Below are 20,534 nucleotides of genomic sequence, written 5' to 3' on the forward strand. Positions count from 1 at the left end.
TACACAAAATAGATTAAAAATAAATATATATATTTATTATTATGCCCATTATGCCCATTATGCCCATTAACAGAGGTTTCCCACCCTTCTCAAAAACCTCCTACACAATTCCTTATACATTCTTCCTTCTTCCTTGCTTTACTCCCTGTCATCACCAGGATTAAGCACTACCTTTAAGTGGCTTTTCTTTATGATACTTCCCGCGTATATAAGTCAGCATATTTTGCTGATTGTCCTGTGACAATAAAAAATTGCACTCTATATAAAATTTATTTTGACATACAATTTGGGTAGATTAGTAACAAAAATAGATAAAATAATTATTGTTGTCTAATCTTGCTATTATATCCCAAACAAGTGCATAAAGTAGGTAACAGCATATTTTGAATTATTTTGACACTCTCTCAAAATTGTTATCTGTGATATATCGATGTGTTTCAACGGAACAATCGACTTTGTTTAACCAATGACAGAAAAACAAGTTGAGTTGGCACATGCACTACTTGTCCGACTGCAGAAATGGCGGGTGCTGTGAGGTGGCTGTTCGTTGCGGCGTTGTTTATTATATCTGTTTGTTCAATATTTGGACAAATACCGCTGAAAAGATTTGAATACAAATACAGTTTCAAACCTCCGTACCTGGCTCAAAGAGATGGAAGTGTTCCTTTCTGGGAGTATGGTGGAAGTAAGTTGAACACAATTTTTGCTCTTTCCATACCAGATGGCATGTGTTCCACTACCAAAGTCTAGATCTTTAATATTTGGATTTTGGATTTAGTTTGCTTAGCGAACACAAAAATTTTAGAAGAGGTTCACTTTATGATTACAATTTCGATCATAAGGTTTTATGCCTTATTTCTAAATTTTGAGTGTACCTTTCACAAATATGTGTTTCTGTGTTTTCAGATGCTATTGCAAGTTCAGAAAATGTCAGGATCGCACCGTCTCTGAAGAGCCAAAAAGGTAATATAAGTCGCACTGATTATAAGTACGTAGTTGGCTATTCAACATGCATAAATCTAAGTTTCACTGATTATTATTATTTTTTTTGGTGACAGGACTAAGTTATGGTTTATTAAAGAGCCTACCACCATCGGAGCTGATGGTGCAGGTGTATATATGGCATCTCATTTGGTTCACGTATCCTATGACATTAGATGTTGATGGTTCAGTCGCGTGGTGCGCATGTCTGACCAGAGCTGGTGAATATGAACCTCTAATTTCATACAGGTTAGACTGCAAAATATGTATCTGATGCCATGAAGAATATTTGCCAATAAGAAATGTGATGAGTACAAACAAAAACAATATTTTCCTAAGTGCTGAGCTCTGTGTAGTATCATGTCAAATAGATGTATCGAAAAAATGAATGTGGCATGCTACTACAGAAAACATATCAGCATGGTCGGTGAACACAGTCAAGTATATCAGCGACTGAGCATGCATGGTGGGGGCCAAATCAATTTAATTACATCTTGGAATTATTTTACTAGGAGTTTTCTACATTGAAATGTAAGAATCACTGACATAAACATGTCTTAGGCTCGTTAAATAATGACAAAGATGTAAAACTTTGACACATCACGAATAAGATTTATATTTTACTATCCCTCTTCCTACAATTGCATGTTCCACAGTGCATGGCAAAGAAACAAATAGCAACCAATGGGATTATTTGGAAATTAATTAAATTCTAAGATAATGAACATATTTTAAAAAAAATTTGAGAAATGTGAACACAACCCATTAAGGATAAGCAAATATAATGAAAATAAACTACGTAAGGTTATTTCCCAGAGTAGATGTTCTTCCAAAAAATTTTAGAAAATGAGATTTTTGAGTAATACTTGTCCTGAAAAACACAGGTAAGTATTTAAAAGTTCTCAAATCCAACCTAACTATTCACACAATTTAACAATAGCCTATACTTTAAATTTAGCTAACATAACCAACTGTTCAAAATTGTATACTAACAGTAAACTTTTAGAAATCTTGCAATGTCGCAAATGTTGAGAGGAATTCAAAAATACAGTTTTCAAAATTTAATTTTAATTTTTTTCAGAAGAGAGCCTACTCTAGAAAATAACTTAAAGTAATGATGAGACACGGGTTGTGTACATAGTAATTATTGTAGTTGAAGCATTTGTAATGTAATTAGATTGTAATGTATACTTGACTACCATCACTGCCAAAAACTCTGCTCATATTGGCCACATTTTTACATAAACGTAAGAGTTGGGAGTTGCCCAGCGTCATTGCCTTTTTCTCTAATTCTGCATGAGTGCCACTGTAGATACTCTTCCGTATTCACACATCCGCATTTGTGGTTCGGATCAGCATTGGGTCATTTAGAACATGCTTTAGAGCCCCTAGGCGAACGGGTAAAATTACTTCAGTGTAACCTCATTAAGTCCAGTCATTTGAGTCCAGAGTTTATGAAAAAACCTACAGGTTACCAGAAGAATTTGAGAACATTCATTATGGTACTTCTTACATATAGAAAATGCCCTTTAAATTTTGAATGAAAAGACATAATGTTTCTTTGTAATTATCTGTAAAAAATTTAAGTACAGACGTACAATCGGAGGCCTTCGTTTCGGCTCATTCTGTGATTCGGCATCAATCAAACTGCTTGCATTTTAATTTTTACTGTGGGTTGCTTTTTGCAACAGGTTTACATTTCATGTTTTCACAATATTTCATCTGCGTACATATGTACTGTGTAAACTCTTTTTTTTTTTTGTATTTCTCTTAAAACTATTTTGACGTTCAGTAATCCGGCAAATTCGGTTTAATCATTGACTTCTGAATTACGAGATGAATGAAGTGGGTTGCCCTTGATTTGATACTTCTTTGGTTGACGGTTGCTCATCAGCTCACGGCCACCCAAGAGAATAATGGGCCCATCCCAAAAGCAGCATAAATATGAAATCGTTTCAGTTTTAGTTTATCGCTATATAAATCGTCAAATTTTTCTGGTCTCTTAACTGAAACATGCTGTGCAAGTAACTACCCTAAAGTTAATGTTGGTTTCAGTTAGTGGTAAATTTTTAGAAAATGTTAAAAATGTGAACAAATATCAATCGGACGATACAGTAAAACCTCGTTTATCCGCCCTCGTTGATTGGGATCCCTGGATAATCTGGACCAAATTTGTAGACAATTTATTTAATACCCACATAAAAATGACAATTGTATTCTACATCCATGCAAAGAAAGACATTTAGCACATGATAATGTTTCTGACCATGCTTCAATTAAATGCCATGCATGTTTGAAAAAGAACAAAGTGATGAATTTTTTGTTAAGAAGTTATGTGAAAAGTTACTTTTATATTTTTTAATGACTTGTAAACAAAGTAATTTTGATAGATTTTTCATTCTAGTAAATGGTCAGTCTGTTTATTTAAGAATTTTTCTTATTGCCCATATTACCTGGATTATCTGCATTTTCGATTGTCCGGGCTGCCTTTGGTCCTAGTTGGTCCGGATAAATGATGTTTAACTGTATACATATCTATTTTTAATTTGGATTGCATTTTTTTTTTTGTAATGGTCAAGATTGATAGTAACTTTGGTTTGAAATCAGTGACTTCCCAATTTCGGCTACAGAGTAAGCTGCTGCAAAAAAAAATATGGCAAACAGCAGACTGAATTCACTAAACATTTAGTGGATAAATTAGTTTTTATTTTTTGGGCTACAAATTACCTTCTGAAATTAAGTATAGTTATGACCTACCAATCAGTAGATACTGGGTAGCCTATATTTAAAAATATTTTTTGCATTATCTTAAATGATATGCAAATAGTTCATTAATACTATGTCTCTTTGTGAAGAAAAAAAAACTTAGGCCTACATTTGTCAGAAAAAAATTTGACCACACCATTGTTGTCAATGTTATAGCACTACCAACTACTTTTTATTTGCACTATATAAGTAATTTTTTTAATGAGCAAGGATAGAATAGCTCCAAATGTTTTAATATTTCATGTTTTATTCTTCATTTTAGGAGCTATATGGACAAAGTCGAAGACAAACTTTGATTGGTGGGAGGTGGACATAATATTCCGTGTCACTGGTCGTGGCAGGATAGGAGCTGATGGCTTAGTAAGTATCAAAATTAATTATGTAAATGTAGGATAGGGTGCAACCTCAAAACAAGCAAATAAAATTCTCAAAATTCTCAACACACGTCTGTTTACTTCCTGACGTTTTTATCATTCTGTTAACCAGCAATACAATATTTCAAGTAGTTTACTGGTAATTTATCATTTTAATGGTTGTTTTGGTAAGGTTAGCTACAGTTAAAATTCTGTTAAAAATAAATAGTTGACATTGGATTGATTAGGTTAGCTTCATTAATTACATATTACTTATTAAATTAATTTTGTAAATGTAGCTGACCTAACCCTATAAACCTTTATTATTTTCAAGAATCAGCAACATGTGCAAAAATCTAACTTCTGAAATTCAGTTTAATGAAATAAAGCAATCACCAAAAATTGTAAATAGGAAGAAACATTAAAAAAACTAACTTTCTCAATGATTTTCAACTGCTCGCAACATACAAATGTATTGTTCCAATAATTCAACATGGTGGAAATTATATCCTTCCATGAACATGATACTGAAAAATAATTATTTTTCAGGTGATGAAATAATAAAATTATAGCTTTGTGGTTCTACAGAATGATTAAAGAAAATGTTATGATTATTTGCCCTTTTTCAGATATACCCGTTCCCTAGAGGTAGTTACTGCTGCATGCATTTGACCTTCAGCATGTTTATATTGATGTGATAAGTCATTCTTTCAGAACGTTACACTGCTTTGATTATACAACCCATAAACGGTAAAATGTCTTCGTGTTAATTTTGCTCTTAAATTTCATCTCGTGTTTCTCCTAGTTGTCTACTCCCTTTTGTGATCCAATAGTCTATTTTGGCTGCTCTATCCTCCACTTTATTTTTCATCTTGTTTTAGTATTTTACCCCTCTTTCCTCAACCAATTTCTACTCCAACCGTCTTTGCTTCTTCCCTCTTTCCATTCTTGATTTTCTCCATCCCTCTTTATGCCACTCTTCTCTACCACATGTCTCTCTCTCTCTCTTCCTCTACTCCATCTCTCCTTCCACTACTCCAACCCTCTCTCTGCTTCCTCTACACCACCCTTCACTACTCTGTTTAACTTATCTCTTCACACTGCTCTATTCTACACCCTCTATTTCACCCTTTTTTCTTTGGCTCCTCTCCACCCTTGCTCCATCCCTCCCTATCTTTACTTCTTTTAACCACTTCCCTTACTTCACACTTTTATGGGATGACTCAAAATTAAATACCAGGTATATTTTTAGCAATAAGCTGGTATGCCCAGGTACAAGATGTGAACTTTTTTGTTTTGCAACAGGCGTTTTGGTACACCGATAACAAAGGCGCCTACGATGGCACAGTTTTTGGAAGCTCTGACAAATGGCAAGGCCTGGGGATTTTCTTTGACTCTTTTGACAACGATAACAAACACAACAACCCTTACATCATGGCCGTTTTGAATGATGGTACAAAGGAGTTTGATCATCAGAAGTAAGTGTGAAATTTTGTATAAACATTTATTGTGTGTGTGTTAACTTCTATTTATTGTTCTCACTGGGCACATAATAGTTCACAAAGCTGTTGCGCGTCATACAGATTTTTAAATGCAAATTAGATGTGTGTAAAAGATGCTCAAAATGTTGGTATAACATCTAAGTTAGAACTTTTATATATTTGTGTGAATTTAAATTTCAAATGCAAGCATCTAGGGAAAGATTATACACCTATAGTGAAAAACCTTACTACTTAAGTTCGAGGACTTTATTTTTAAGCTTTGCCATACGTAATTAAAAAGAATTAAATGAATATAGGTGTTCCACTGATGCATTGTATATGCTTTAGCACATGTAATGTTAATTTTGTTTTGTACCCTTACGAATATGTCTGGCCACATAAGTCTGTAGTATATCTTGAGTTATGTTCTTGTATTTGGTATGTTAATTTTTTTTTTTATCATTTTAAAGATAAGTTTAAAACATTTCTTATTAACTGATGTTTTGAACCACAACTGTTTCCAGTATTTTAAAAAGAATAAAACTTATTTCCCTGATTTTTTCATCTCTTTTTTTGATTTATTTGTGTTCCTGCCATAATACCATTCTATTAGAACAGCAATATGACTTTCACCTACTACATTTTTCAGTTTTTATTTTTATGTAAGAGTTTTTATTTAGGTCTACCAGGATCTACCAATTTTTGAATTTGGTTAAAATGTATTTATTGAAGATGTACTAGATGAATATATAGCCATGTGTCTGGCAATGTACTAGTGTTGTTAACGTATCTATGGTAATGTAATACAGACATTTGCTCATTCTGTGTAATGCCTTTATGTATGCAAGTTTAATGTTCACTATGTGTTTTGTTATATCTCATTCAGATATAGGCTAAAGTGAAATTTTTTTCGTAGGAATAGTTTGTTTACAATATGACACGTACAGACTTGTATAGTTACAAAACAGAGTTATGCTTTCTGGGGACATTAAAAAAAATAAATAAAAATAAACAAATAATTATGTTTTCAGCGATGGTGCAACTCAGTCTCTCGCGGGCTGCTTGCGAGATTTTCGTAACAAGCCATTCCCAACGAGGGCAAAAATAGAATACTTTAAGAACACGCTGACAGTAAGTATTTTATTATTTTACTCGTTCATATGTATATTTTTTCAATCTTTTAATTATTTTTTGTTAGCTGATTTGGCTGTGATCATGAAAGAAATTGATTAATTAGCGTAGATTTCACTAATAGCAGAGAAAATTTTTAAATTCCATAAGAATTAAAAGTTTCACATTAACAGATTTTTCTGTTCTCCTTCCTCAAAACTAGAAGACAGCAATAAATTGTTAGCAATGTGCATTTATGTTCTGTGAGCTCAGTATGTCTGCACTGTGTAGATTGTTTCGAGAGAAAGACCTCAGAAAATTCCCCGTGAAATGACACAAACAATTGGAATGTATTTAGTAAGAAAATTGGAGGTGAAGAAATGTGTTCATGAGTAACTTGTACATTTTTTATGTGATACATCATGCGATTCCATGACAACTTTTTTATTTTTGTATAGTTGCATTGTTGACAAGTCTTCACACTCCATCACATTCCCTGAAGTATTGTGCCTTTGCCGTCAAGATGTGCCTTTAGAATAGATGTCTGTGCAGAGGAATTCCTAGTTGGGTTGTGAATGTTTAATCTGCCATGGCTTTCATTGTGAGCTTTTTTTTGTTTTTTTCCATAAGGTGCTGTTCCACAATGGCATGACCAATAACGAGCAAGATTTCGAGGTTTGTTTGCGCATGGACAACGTGGTCCTGCCCAAGAACGGCCACTTCGGTCTCTCGGCTGCTACCGGTGGACTTGCGGGTATGGAAGTTTTCATTGCAGGTTGCCTGCATGCTGCGGTTTATTGTTTGCAATATTAGTTAGAGAAGTTGGTGTTTCTCAAATTGAAATGATCAGTGATGGATAGAGACAGGTGTTTTTCGCGATGCGCGAAATCGTGAAATATTAACGAAATTAATACACATAAACTTAAAAACGCGAAATTATCAATTACGTAGAGAAATCACGAAAAAAATTACGAAAAAAACACTGAAAATAGCTAAACGTCCGTATTATGATTAGAGTCCCTTAAAAATGGTTTTATTTTTCCTTAAATTTCGTTTTGAAAAAATCAAATTTCGGTTTTATTTCGCTGTTTTGGTTTTTCATGTTTACTTTAACTTTTGAGAATGGTTTTATGACCTACAAGTTTTGCTTGGCTAAATAATAGTGGCACGGCGTATACTCGTATACTGCACTCTAAAGTCAACACTATTGGCAAATAAAAATTGTAGGCTTGAAACAGCTCGGCACGGCCCGGTGCCGCCTAGCGCGCTGCCTCGGCACGGCCCGGTGTCGCCTAGCGCGCTGCCTCGGCACGGCCCGGTGTCGCCTAGCGCGCTGCCTCGGCACGGCATGTCTCAACTTAGTATTCTTTTAATATTTCTTGCTGCTGTTCTTTGTCCCGTTGACGCCGTATTCACTTGCTCTGCGGTCGTATTGCATTTGCTGAGAAGTGTAGTTACGGCAGTTAAAGGTCACTGATTTTGCTTATCAATCAGCGTAGTGCCATGTGTTCATGTTTACGAGTAGTAGAGGTGTAAAAGTAACGAAAAAAAGTGTACCCGTATGTATTCGTTACTATAACAATTAGTACTCGTTACTATCGTGTCGCTACGTTACTCGTTACTTCTGATACCGCATAACATGCAATGTTATGTTGCAGCAACGAATCGAGTCGTATTGCGTACGCGTACAGTATGACGTCACGTAAATAATAATAAATAGAATATAAACAATTAACAATATTTGATAATTAACAGTTTTTGTTAACCAAGAAACAATTAAATCTCATTAGAGCGGTTTTATTATATTATCTCTTTTAAGATAAAAACAACAAAAAACGTGAAAATACGCGATAATAAATAACAAAAACATACATATTTCTAATTTGTAAAAAATACTTTCTTATAAACAGTAAAAAACTTGGACGACAAATTTCCATATTATACTTAATAAACAAACATCGTTCTTTGTAACGTAAATTCATTGAATATGCGCGCGCATGCGTAAAACATACGAAAAATGCGAGTAACGAAATCCAGCCGTGTGTAACGTTTCGTTACTCGATACTAGATGGCGCACCCGTTACTCAGTCAGTACCGAATACATACGGTTTGCTACACCTACAGCTCTAACGAGTAGGTTACCAAGCCAGTCAAACGTAGTTGAAAGCATGAGGTTGTTAACTGTTCAACATGAAAGGAAGAATTAAAATTTTATATTTCTCTACAAGATTAATGTGTAAATACAGCGGGTTGAAAATCATGGCAGCTATATTGTGTTGAAAACATCGCCGGTATTTTTTATTAACTTTGTGTTGATGCTCAGGTACATTTTTCTCTTTTTAATTAGTTTATGATTGCAATTACTGCTTTCGTTTCAAATTGTAATGATTACGTGACGGGAATACTGTAAATCATTATTTACTTTCATTACTACAAAGCGGCCATGTTGAAACTTAGAAAAATGGCGATGTGCCGTCAACGTCGTGTTTACTTGTTTTTCGCGATGTCTTGCATGGGTGGTCTAATTCATTATTATCAGTTTTATTTCTCGATGCTGTGCGATTTCGGTGTTTTGTCGCGAATTAAGGTAAATTGCGGTGTTATTTCGCGATATCGCGATTCGCGAAATTTCCGTGTCTCTAATTATGATGACTCGATAACAGCAGTCGATTATAATCGATTGTTGACGACTTTCGATAGTCTAGGAAGTCGTATTCGTGTCGCACTATTGCTTCGCCAGAGTCGCCACTCGCCACAGTAAGTTAAAATGGCGTGGATGTAATCAAACGTTTTTGCTCTGTTTCTTGTAAAACGTTGATTTTAAAATGGTTGTGACAGTATTTGACAGGGCGGCGGAGTTTGCGAGCGAAGGATTCTGTCTTTGACAAAGTGCAAAAAAATTCTCGTGTGCAAGTACTGCAACATTAGAATAGAGTGTCAACAGAAAGACACGTGCTTGAAACGCATAAAAAACAGTGCCTCGCATAACAAAAACAAGGAAAGTCAACAATCCGATGCAAAAAGGCACGTTTCGCTGGAATCAGCCTTGTTGACGGCAAAATAAAGAAAATTTGACAAGAATGAGTTCATTATGTTAACAACTCGAGCTTTTATCGAAGCGAACAACCCGATTGAAAAACGGAATGACCCGAAACTTCGTCAATGGATGCACAAGTACATTGCAGGTAGATGCTGTAAAGCGTACAATATTTTAACAGTTTTGTGCATTCTTAAGCAGATAAACAATGTTACGATAATAAATTTTGTTAGGCCTACCCACTCTTGAAATATTCATATAGCTGTGAGTCTTGTTTTTTACAGCACTTATTGGAAAAAGTTGATATAACCTAGCCACAGGTAAAAATAGACGTAACTTATTTGTTTTTAGGTTAGGACTTGAGCTTTTTTTTTTGTCAGTAAATTTTTTAAACAGTTTCCAGTACTGTGCTTTGTAACATGTTTAGGCCTAGTAAATATATGCATTTTTTAAAACCTGAACAATGCAGACAAACTGTGTAATTCTACTCTTAAATGACATATTAAACACATTCACGTAGAACTTATATTTATAAACCTCATATTGCAGTTTTAAAATCAACGAAATTTTTGACGAAACTACTGATCAAATAGCGAAAAATATACCGAAATCATCTCGTAAAAAGTAACGAAATTGTGCAAATTTTTTCACCGAAAACACCTGTCTCTAGTGATGGATCACTTCCCAGGTTTTTTTTCTAATCCAAATCTTGAATTAGAATCCCAAAGAATACCTCGAATATGCCTCTCGAATCCAAATCAAGTTCTCAAGAATCAAAAATAAAATAATATACAAGAAATCAAAAAATTGTAACTACGGCGTTGCAACATTCAACCCTTTAGATGTATATTTCACAAACTGTTTCCTGGCTCAATACATATTTTAATTGTATTTATATATTACATGTTAGAAGCACATCATCTTGGAGAATGGTAACAGAATAGGTATGAACGAAAAAAAAATTGACTTAGTAAACTTTAGAGGCTATCAGTGTTGAATATTTGAATATTTATCTTTGAATCTTTTTCCTCAAATATCAAATCCTTCAAATACTAAGGATTTGATGGTGTTTGAGGATTTCATTGGCCCATATCTAAAAATGATTATTCCCTTTATTGAATAATTTTTTTGTATTCCAGGTGGATTTGGTTTGCTCCATGTTAAATCAAAATATGTATTAGTGTTATTTTGTGGAATTATTTTAATTTTGATTTATGGACATCTAGGGTGTACCAATTCAAATAATCAGCAGATAGCCTGATTGGTATATATTTATTTGAGAAATAAGTGGCACCTACAACATTACAATTATGAGAACTACAATCAATTATAAATCATCTAGTATTTGGATACTAAATTGTCAAATGAAACTGTATCAGCTTTCACTCAATGAAACGTTTTTATTGGTATGAGTTTTGAGGTTTTGAAATAAGAAAGTAACTATTTTTATGTGTAACATCTTGGCTCTTTGTATACAGCATTTGGTGGGAGTAATTTCTTGAATGCAATGGAAGTCAAGGAACGGATATGTGTGATAACCATATGGTGATATGGATGGTGTGAATCAATGTTCACAAAGAAAAAAGGAAACTTCATGTTTAATGAACAAGATGGGCAGTATTTTAGTGAAATTCTTTATCAAATTTCTAGTTCATAGCTGTGGTTCAGATTTTTTTCAGAGCCGTTTCATTATATAGTTTCGAATTTTGGTCTGCTAATCAAGTGATTCAATAGTCGACGTAGCTTCTCTGGCAGCGTATTCTTGTGGCGGGTGTCATGTCCAGAAATGTAGTTGAAACACACAATTTGGGTATATTTGTCATTTTCGTCATTATTTTGAAAAATTCTACGTTAAATTTTGTGAAGGAGTTTCTTATTATAATTGTATTTGCAACAAGAGAACACATTAATTTGCTCGTTACCAAGGTTATATCTTGCATATCTCTGGATAGTACCTACTGAAAGAATCACTTTTTTTTTTTCTCATTTCACAGCCAATTTTTTTCCTCTGGTTATACAGCATTTTAGTGCTACTGTTTGATAAACTATGTAAATCATCAATTGTGCTTTAGAAGGAAAACTGAACTACTGGTAGCTGGAAACTGAAATTTAAGTAGGTACCTATATAAACACTGCTGTCACAGTGCGCTTATGTGCCTTCGGCCGCCTGGAGCAATTGTGTTCTGGAGTGCTACTCTTTAAATTAATTATTTATAAGAAATAAATATGGTGGTGTAGTTTTTTGAGTTTTTATTTTCTGTATGCAAGTACAATTATGAATCTTTGGTTCGGTACATTCTACAATCCAGCACCGATCTAACCTCTCACGTTAGGATTTTTCCCCGTTGTTTTTCTGTATTATAACGTGTTGCACATCACTTTTTTATTATGACTGTGTACAGTCGTAGAGCAGCTTATAAAAACTTGTTTTAGATATCATTGTACTGGATATAATTTTTTTTTAGTATTCTGGAAAAATGGCTTATATGTATGTAGCACGGCATTGGTTCCAAACATGCTATATCAAATAGGTGTTACTGTAACCGACTTAATTACTTTTTACTTGTTACCTATATTTTTCTTATTTTCGTTGGTGGTTTTTGTGTAATCGACTAAGTTTGTTGTGCGTTAAACACAGCCGGAGTTGTCTACATGGCATCTGCCAGTATTCAATAAATATTTGATATTTGTGGATAATGTGATTTTCAGTATTCATGAATAATTTGATATACGGTTTGACATTTCAAATTTATTTATTTTTTATTTTAAGGTATTTCTTACCGATACATAGGCTTGAACCATGTCATAGACATGTTCACAAAATAATTATTGGAAAAAAACTTAACATGTCAGGCTAAAGTGATTTATGGAGAAATTTAGGTTGGTACTGCAACATTATTCACATTGTTTGATATTTTACAAATAATCAATGATTATGATATTAAAATAATTACTGGTATTCTATTTGTGTTTGTAATATCAACGAACCAACTTTCAAATTTAAAATTTACTGGTTTAAGAAAATGTATTGCCAGGTTTATTTTTTAATTTCCTTTATTTTACACCTCTTTTTGATGGTTCAATGTAATGACCATATTTTTTTTATTTTACTGTATTTTGGATTCATTTTTCTTTTGACTCCTGTGAAGTGCGCAAAATGAAACAGAGTTGGCGGAAGCTCATTGCCGGTCCGCGCGTGTGACATGTAACTAAGGTTCACACCTCATAAAAATTCATCAATACTCCCCCAGGCATTATGATCCCACCAGGGCGTTATCCTGGTTAGGAGGAAGATGGATCTTTTACACGCCTGACACTGCTACCAGTGCCAAACACTGGTTCCGAGAACCGGGAAAAAGGATTCGCCGTTTCCAATTGCGGCATTATGCGCGTATGACAGTGTGTCGCGCGCATGACGGTGTGTTGCGCGTATGACAGTGTGTCGCGCGCATGACGGTGTGTTGCGCGTATGACGGTGTGTTGCGCGTATGACGGTGTGTCGCGCGTGTGACGGTGTGTCGCGCGTGTGACGGTGTGTCGCGCGCGTGACGGTGTGTCGCGCGCATGACGGTGTGTCGCGCGCATGACGGTGTGTCGCGCGCATGACTGTGTGTCGCGCGCATGATTGTGTGTCGCGCGCATGACGGTGTGTCGCGCGCATGACGGTGTGTCGCGCGCATGACGGTGTGTCGCGCGCATGACGGTGTGTCGCGCGCATGACGGTGTGTCGCGCGCATGACGGTGTGTCGCGCGCATGACTGTGTGTCGCGCGTATGACGGTGTGTCGCGCGTATGACGGTGTTTCGCGTGTATGACGGTGTGTTTGCGCGTGGCGTGCTTCCAGACGACCACGACGTTCTGCACTTCCTCACCTGGAGCATCCACCCCCAGGACCAGGGCGCGCCGCAGGTCGCCGGCCAGGGGGGCCGCATCAGCGACGAGGAGCAGGCCCGCCTCGCGCAGGAGTACGCCGACTACCAGCGCAAGCTCGACCAGCAGAAGGAGGAGTGAGTGTCTGCCCCGGGGGGGAATCCACTTCGAAACACGGGAGACGTCGTGGAATGTTCCTCGTGACACGCAGTGGCGTAGCCAGGATTTGTGTATGGGGGGGGGGTGGTGTTAAGAAGGATGGCCCCCCCCCCCCTTTCCCCCCTAGTATTAAAGCGGGGTGGTCCGGGAGGGGGGGGGTTCCTCCCCTGGGAAAATTTGGATTTTAAAGTGTAAAATAGTGCTTATTTTTTAGCAGTTTTCGGTACTTAAATTTAAATATTGTAACGGTAAAGATTTTATTATTTTTTTGATATGAAATTTGTTTGAGTGATGAATAAGAAATTTAATTAAAGATTTGGTGCTAAGGGGGGGGGGGTTGAATCCCTAAACCCCCCCCCCCTCCCTGGCTACGCCCCTGCATGACAGAGTAATTTGAGGGGTGGATATGTCGTGCTCCGGCATGCCATCGCCCAGACGTTGAACGAATATTTTTTTTTCCAGGTGGAAGTTATAGCTTATAGCGTGCGTAGTCACGCACGCTGTGAAATGGCGTATTCAGGGTTCTGTTTGAAGTAGCGCAGTGGTGGAGACTGAACTGTCCATGTTTCTTTCATTAAATTGCAAAATAGGTATATTATTAAAAAAAAAAAAAAAAAAAAAAATTGAAAATTTGTAATTTTTGTTCATGAAAAGTGATATAAAAGTAAGAGAAATTTTAGTACAGATTTGTGTGGACACACCGGTTAAATAACAAGCCTACCAGGTGACGAATGTCCTGAAATATCGTTATGGTGCCGGAAATCATTAAATTTAATACTCCACAGCCTTATACTAGCTTGCATAAATTTTTACTGTAACATTTTTGTATTACATTTGCTTGTTTTTAATTTTTTATAAAATACATAAAAATTACATTGTGTTATATGAAAATTGTCCCGAAAATAGTTCACCGGTTATTTGTAGACACTCTGAGCCGTCATGAGAGCATGTTAGTTGCAAGCTTTCCGGAGCTGCTGTCAATAAACAGTGATAATTTCTATGAGCAAGTGTTGCCCCAGCATTTAATTTATTGGTCTTGGGATTATACGTGTGGAAACTTTTATCACACATGTGTGTTATATATTGTTCTCAACGTTATTCCAATTAAAATTCAGTGGAACCTAACACACTCATTTGATAGAGTTAGCAATGCTGTTAAACAGCACTGAGATTCTTTCTGGAGTCTAAAAGCTTTAGATGTTCTGCCTGAGGATGGAAAGATTTAACTTGCTTTTAATAAAATATTAGGTACGTTGATGTGCTGGTGGCGGCTACATACGTCACAAGACAGCTTTCTGGTGGCATGGGACGATGTAATATAAACATTGGCTAGGTACAAAAAAAGCATCTGACAATATTCCCACAAAATATTAACATTTTATTGGGCTTAAGTTCATCATAACATTTTATTGGGCTTAAGTTAATAGGCAGTGAAGGAAGCTAATAGCTTTTAAAGAAAAGGTGAGCTTTCTTTATTGAGTTATCGTATTATTTATTTGTTATGTTGTATTTAATGTTACAGGATTTTCATGGCAACTGGTATGGGTGTGATATAATAGTTGAAGACAGAGAGAATAGCTTTTCTATTATTTGTGCACAGAAAATAAAAATTCATATCAATAAATAACAGCTCTACTTCAAAATTAACAGGTAATGGGCAAAAAAATGTAGGATTTGGGGGGGGGGGGTGGTTTATTTATTACTGTTTCACACATTAACTTTATTAGAAGACTGTCTTTAGATTTGAGTTAATAAATTTTCAATACAGCAGTCTTGAGTAAGAGTTAATGTGGACCCCATCAACCGCGGATAAGCGTATAAATATATAATCTTCTTGGTTTTCAGTTGTCCCAGTGGTATCATTTTTTGGGATGATTTTATTGCATCTTTTCTTCCGATGATTCGCCCAACCAGTAAATGGCCAAATTGAGGTTAATTATCTTGTGTTTGACAACAGTTAGTTCATTTTCTATCTTCTCAAGCAAATTTTAAACAGTCTTTGCCGGTGGTGCTGTTTTAGGTAGACTCTGATATCACGGAACCTTGGTTAATCGAAGCGCAGTTGATGAATCTGCTGTAGTAGATGTTCGGCTGTGATTCCTGTCAGGGTTGACCCATCGGCGCTGTCAGTCGGCAGATTTCACCTTTATCGTCCTTGAAAAAAAAGTGTGATAATATGATAATATGTACATGACACTCATACTTCTGTATGATTCCTTAGTTCAGGAGTAAGTAATAAATATGTGAAAATAATAAGTCAAGCTTAATTTGTGTTTTTTTTTTATAAAATGTTTAGAGCGTAGATTTTATAGTTTTGTATTTTAACTAGTGTAGTTCTGGAAATTTAATATTTCATTGTAATTTTTTTTTGTATTATTGCTACTTTTGACTATGATTGTTAACTATCTCACCCTCTGCATTGGATATGAGCAGAATACTCATGCCTGCCACAGTGTGTGTGTTTTTTTTTACTACCCCACTTTTCATCCAATATGAATGACTGCATACAATAAATCATGTCGATGGCTTAGAATGAAAACCTCGTATCTCAATTTTTGGACGAAAATACGTTTTTTTATGTTTTTGGCTGGAAAACCTCGTATCTCACAAAATGTTTGGCTGAAAGAAATAAAATGTGCATCCTACTGCTTTCTATCGGGAAATCATATAAAAGAATTGTACAATCATTAATTGAGGGGGGCGAAAGAAACGGTTTTTTGTCTCTGCTGTAGAATTTGCATTTTATGAGATACAAGGTTTTCATTCTAAGCCATCGATGTACACTTTTTTGAGGAAAAATTTCAAAAATAAAATTTTGCTTGTCGGTGGGGGCCAGCTACCGCCGGGACCACCCCGACGCCACGCCCAAGCCCAAGGACGGGGAGTACGACGAGTGGTTCGAGTCGGACGGCCAGCGCGAGCTGCGGCAGATCTTCACCGGCCAGAGCCAGATGTTCGACGCGCTGCGGGAGCTGAACCGCAAGCTGGACGAGGTGGTCGGCCGGCAGGAGCGCACCCTGAGCATGCTGTCGGCGGTGTCGGCCGGCGGGGCTGTCGCGGCAGGTGAGCGGGCCCGGTCCCGCCTTTGAATATATGTACCGTGTAGAAGTCGCCAGTGGATAGGATATTACTCTACGTTTTTCAGGAGCGTACGATGAGCAGCTCGGGAACTTCACCGCTGCAGTGGCGCTGCCGTAACGCCCTGTATCGTCTTAGGTTGTTATTTACACGTTAGAGTGCAGTCGCCCGCTGTCATTCCCCCCCGCACCCCCCACCCAACATTCACTGCAGCTCAAGGTCGTTCAACGGGAGTTTGTGCGTCACAAAACTGTAGGGATGAGAGGTGAGGTGGAGGGTGGGTGGAGGACAACGCATGTTTGAGGGAGGGTGGGGAAAAAGGGGTGTTTGAAGAGTTCGACACTTGTCCCGCTAGGGACCGCTACGAGTCGATGCCCTAGAGGTGGTGGCGATTTGCGGCGGTGAATTAAACCAACTACCTCAAAACCGTATTAGAAATTTTTAACCTGGGCTGTGGCGACTTCTATGCAGTATATATATATATTCAAAGGTCACATCCCCTTATGGTCAGGGGTGCGTCTGCGTCGGCGAGGTGGGATGATACGTGCAGCGCTCTCACTGGTGCTTCTAGAACGGTGTCGCCTCTGAGCGCAAGGCTCTGAACTGATGTGCAGCTTCTCCTTGTTCAAGGAGCAACCATCATATTTGAGCGGGATCCGTAACATCACTTGCCCTAAGAAATGAATACGTATAAAGTGTATGTTGCAAGTTTCCGGAGTGCTTTCAAGAATCTGTACCGGGCGTTTCATGCCTAAAAATTATGCTGAAAACATGCATTTTAGCCATTTTAATCTCCTAAGAATACAGTTCAAAAACTTAATATGGAAACAGAACCACTCAACTGCCATGAGCATGTTCTTAAATGCTTTTTTCTTAAAAAAGACACCATTCTATCTTGAGTAGTTTTCAAATTGCATGGTTTTTTCTGAAGCACTGCTGACCACATGTGTGCCCAGATTGCGTAATTAAAATTAGATTTCACCTTTATCGTCCTTGAAAAAAAAGTGTGATAATATGATATGTACATGACACTCATACTTCTGTATGATTCCTTAGTTCAGGAGCAAGTTATAAATACGTGAAAATAATAAGTCAAGCTTAATTTGTGTTTTTTTTATAAAATGTTTAGAGCGTAGATTTTATAGTTTTGTATTTTAACTAGTGTAGTTCTGGAAATTTAATATTTCATTGTAATTTTTTTTTGTATTATTGCTACGTTTGACCATCATTGTTTACTATCTCACCCTCTGCATTGGATATGAGCAGAATACTCATGCCTGCCACAGTGTGTGTTTTTTACTACCCCACTTTTCATCCAATATAAATGGCTGCATACAATAAATCATGTACACTCTTTTGAGAACAAATTTAAAAAATTTAACACCAATTTGAGCTTTCATTGAATGAATACACTCAACGATTGCGGCTGACGGGGTGGTCATGATGGTTGAGCAGTGTGCAAGTATACACTTATGAAAGTGTTCTATAGTTGAATCATGCCATTCAGCATCCCACTCCTATGACCCCTCTTCCTTTCTTTGTCATAGGGTACTCGACTCCTTATTTTTGCACTTGATGTTACATTTATGTTAATCTCTGATTACTTCACCTCAACTTACCCTAACTTCTGTAAAGTAAGTGCTTTTATTTTAGCAAGAAAACCTTTTTCGTATTGCATCATAAATCTATAGGAGGTGTGGATTCGAGTGTGCTTTCTTTTGAATTGGCAGATAAAGTAAGTCGGTGAGCGTTTATTCATTTTAAGGCCTGTACGTAAAGAAGTTGTGACTCGTGGAGAAGACTGTGTTTATTTGTGCACTGATTAGGGGGAGTGTGAAGTAGCAAGTTCCTTGTCACTTAACTGTTATTCTCATCCAATGTTACGTGTTAGGTGTAAGTTACTTTCAGGTTAAATAATTCTGATTTTTTTTGTATAGGAGGTCAGCCCGGGCAGCCCTTGGCCATAGATACAATACGTCGTCATGAAGTGGATGCTGTGTTGAATAACCAAAATGTTATTCTCAGCACTGCTCGTGAAATAAGGTAAACCTTATCCTATGCGCTATGCATCATTTTGTTGTTCTTCCTATTATAATAACAAAACTCTCAACAAGAACTGTTTTATAACCAAAGGTGTCAGCATTTTGCAGGTTATGCATTATTTTGTTATTGTAAGGAAAGGTTTCTGCAATTATCATGCAATTTTCCCCTGTTTCAGGATTTTCCTCTTCTGTATGGATGATCTTGAGGTGTTTAAATTATTCTTAACAATAATAATTTTGGTATAAACTTTTTAACTATTTAAAAAAAAGAAATTCCATGAATTTTAATAAAATGGAATTACATATCTGCCCCTTGCATTTAGAATACTGAATTTTATACTGTGATTTTAGCAGTCTTCTATTGCTTGTCTGTTAAGATAGCAGTGGTATCGGTATCATAAACTGTTCAATTTACTATTGTGTTGCTTTTATAGTCCTAGCTTGAGAAAAAAAAAATTTCCCCCTTGTAAATTCCTTTAACACGCTAGGGACAAGATTATATGGTAATTGTAATAAAGACAAAATAACACCATATAACCCTGAAATGCAAGTTAATACACCATAAAGGACCAAAATGAAAAAAAAAAAAAAATTAATATACACCAATCCCTCACTTAGTTCAACTAATGCGTTCATAAAAATGTTTGTGTTATTAAAAATTGTGTATTTTTAAGCATTGGTCTCCATAAATAGCACGACTAATTTATTTAATGTGTTCCAAAATGTGTAGAAAAAATATTCTTTACGTAATATAAATGCGTAGAATAACACACAATGATAAATACGTCACATAATTTATCTTTATAAGCCTACCATCGAATACATTGTATGACAAATACGACACCACGTAACTGGAGATAGTTATTGTCAGTCGGCTGGTTGACTTGCCCGCCCGGGCGTGACCATCAACTCACGTCACTTACGTTTCTGGGAACTTTCCAAGCCATCCTTTACTGGCAGTGAAACAGATAATACATTTTAATTTTTCAAAAATTATAAGTGCTTATTCGTGTATCACCGCTTGGTTCACGCCAATCCTGTCAGGCACGTCATTTTTTTTACTGCACCATTCATTTAACAATCTTTTCCATGGATCAATCATCTCTTAATTTATGTTCCAGTATCTAATGTGAAATATATTCCCACTAGTACAACCAACAGCGTCAGACTTATATAAACGTTTGATAGAGTCCTTGTCTCGTACGATTGTGCACACAGTTCACTTGCTTAAAACTAAAGTGTGACCAACATAAGTGTGGTCTTCATGACATTCTGCATGCCGTAATACTTCTAGTTTTGTCTCAAATACTTGAACATGATGCATTATGCACTTGGAAGCCATGATTCCACTATGATTCCATCTGCAGGTGTTTGCGTACGTACAATTACCTTCTTTGTGTTTGTGTGTGCGAGTTCCTTGCCACTGGACAGACTGAAGTTCATCACGGCTAGGTCTGTTGCCGGGTGGCAATGGTATAGCATGGCGGCATACGCGCGGAAGTAAAAATATTTGGTCCTTTATTTACACTCCATAGTTGCAACTTAACTTTCCATAGCTGATTTTTGTACAGCAGCTGATACTGTAGTCAGAGCTGCGTGCCCATCTCTTCCCCCTCGTATAGCTAACTGTATGCCACTGTACATCTGTTATTTACCG

The 20,534-nt window shown here is 36.5% G+C and overlaps 1 protein-coding gene across 1 annotated transcript in view; it reads left to right on the top strand.

The window, feature by feature from the left end:
* Window positions 1-487: 487 nt before the first annotated feature.
* Window positions 488-20,534, top strand: part of LOC134539193 (protein ERGIC-53) — a 29,364-nt gene continuing 9,317 nt past the window's right edge. The window contains exons 1-9 of the mRNA XM_063380964.1: window positions 488-685; window positions 907-963; window positions 4,010-4,107; window positions 5,406-5,578; window positions 6,613-6,712; window positions 7,322-7,445; window positions 13,573-13,735; window positions 16,594-16,820; window positions 18,773-18,878. Coding sequence (XP_063237034.1) covers window positions 520-685; window positions 907-963; window positions 4,010-4,107; window positions 5,406-5,578; window positions 6,613-6,712; window positions 7,322-7,445; window positions 13,573-13,735; window positions 16,594-16,820; window positions 18,773-18,878 — 1,214 coding nt within the window. The 5' untranslated portion in view covers window positions 488-519. The remainder of the gene's footprint in view (window positions 686-906; window positions 964-4,009; window positions 4,108-5,405; window positions 5,579-6,612; window positions 6,713-7,321; window positions 7,446-13,572; window positions 13,736-16,593; window positions 16,821-18,772; window positions 18,879-20,534) is intronic.

This window comes from Bacillus rossius, chromosome 15, assembly GCF_032445375.1.
Source record: "Bacillus rossius redtenbacheri isolate Brsri chromosome 15, Brsri_v3, whole genome shotgun sequence".
Lineage (NCBI taxonomy): Eukaryota > Metazoa > Arthropoda > Insecta > Phasmatodea > Bacillidae > Bacillus > Bacillus rossius.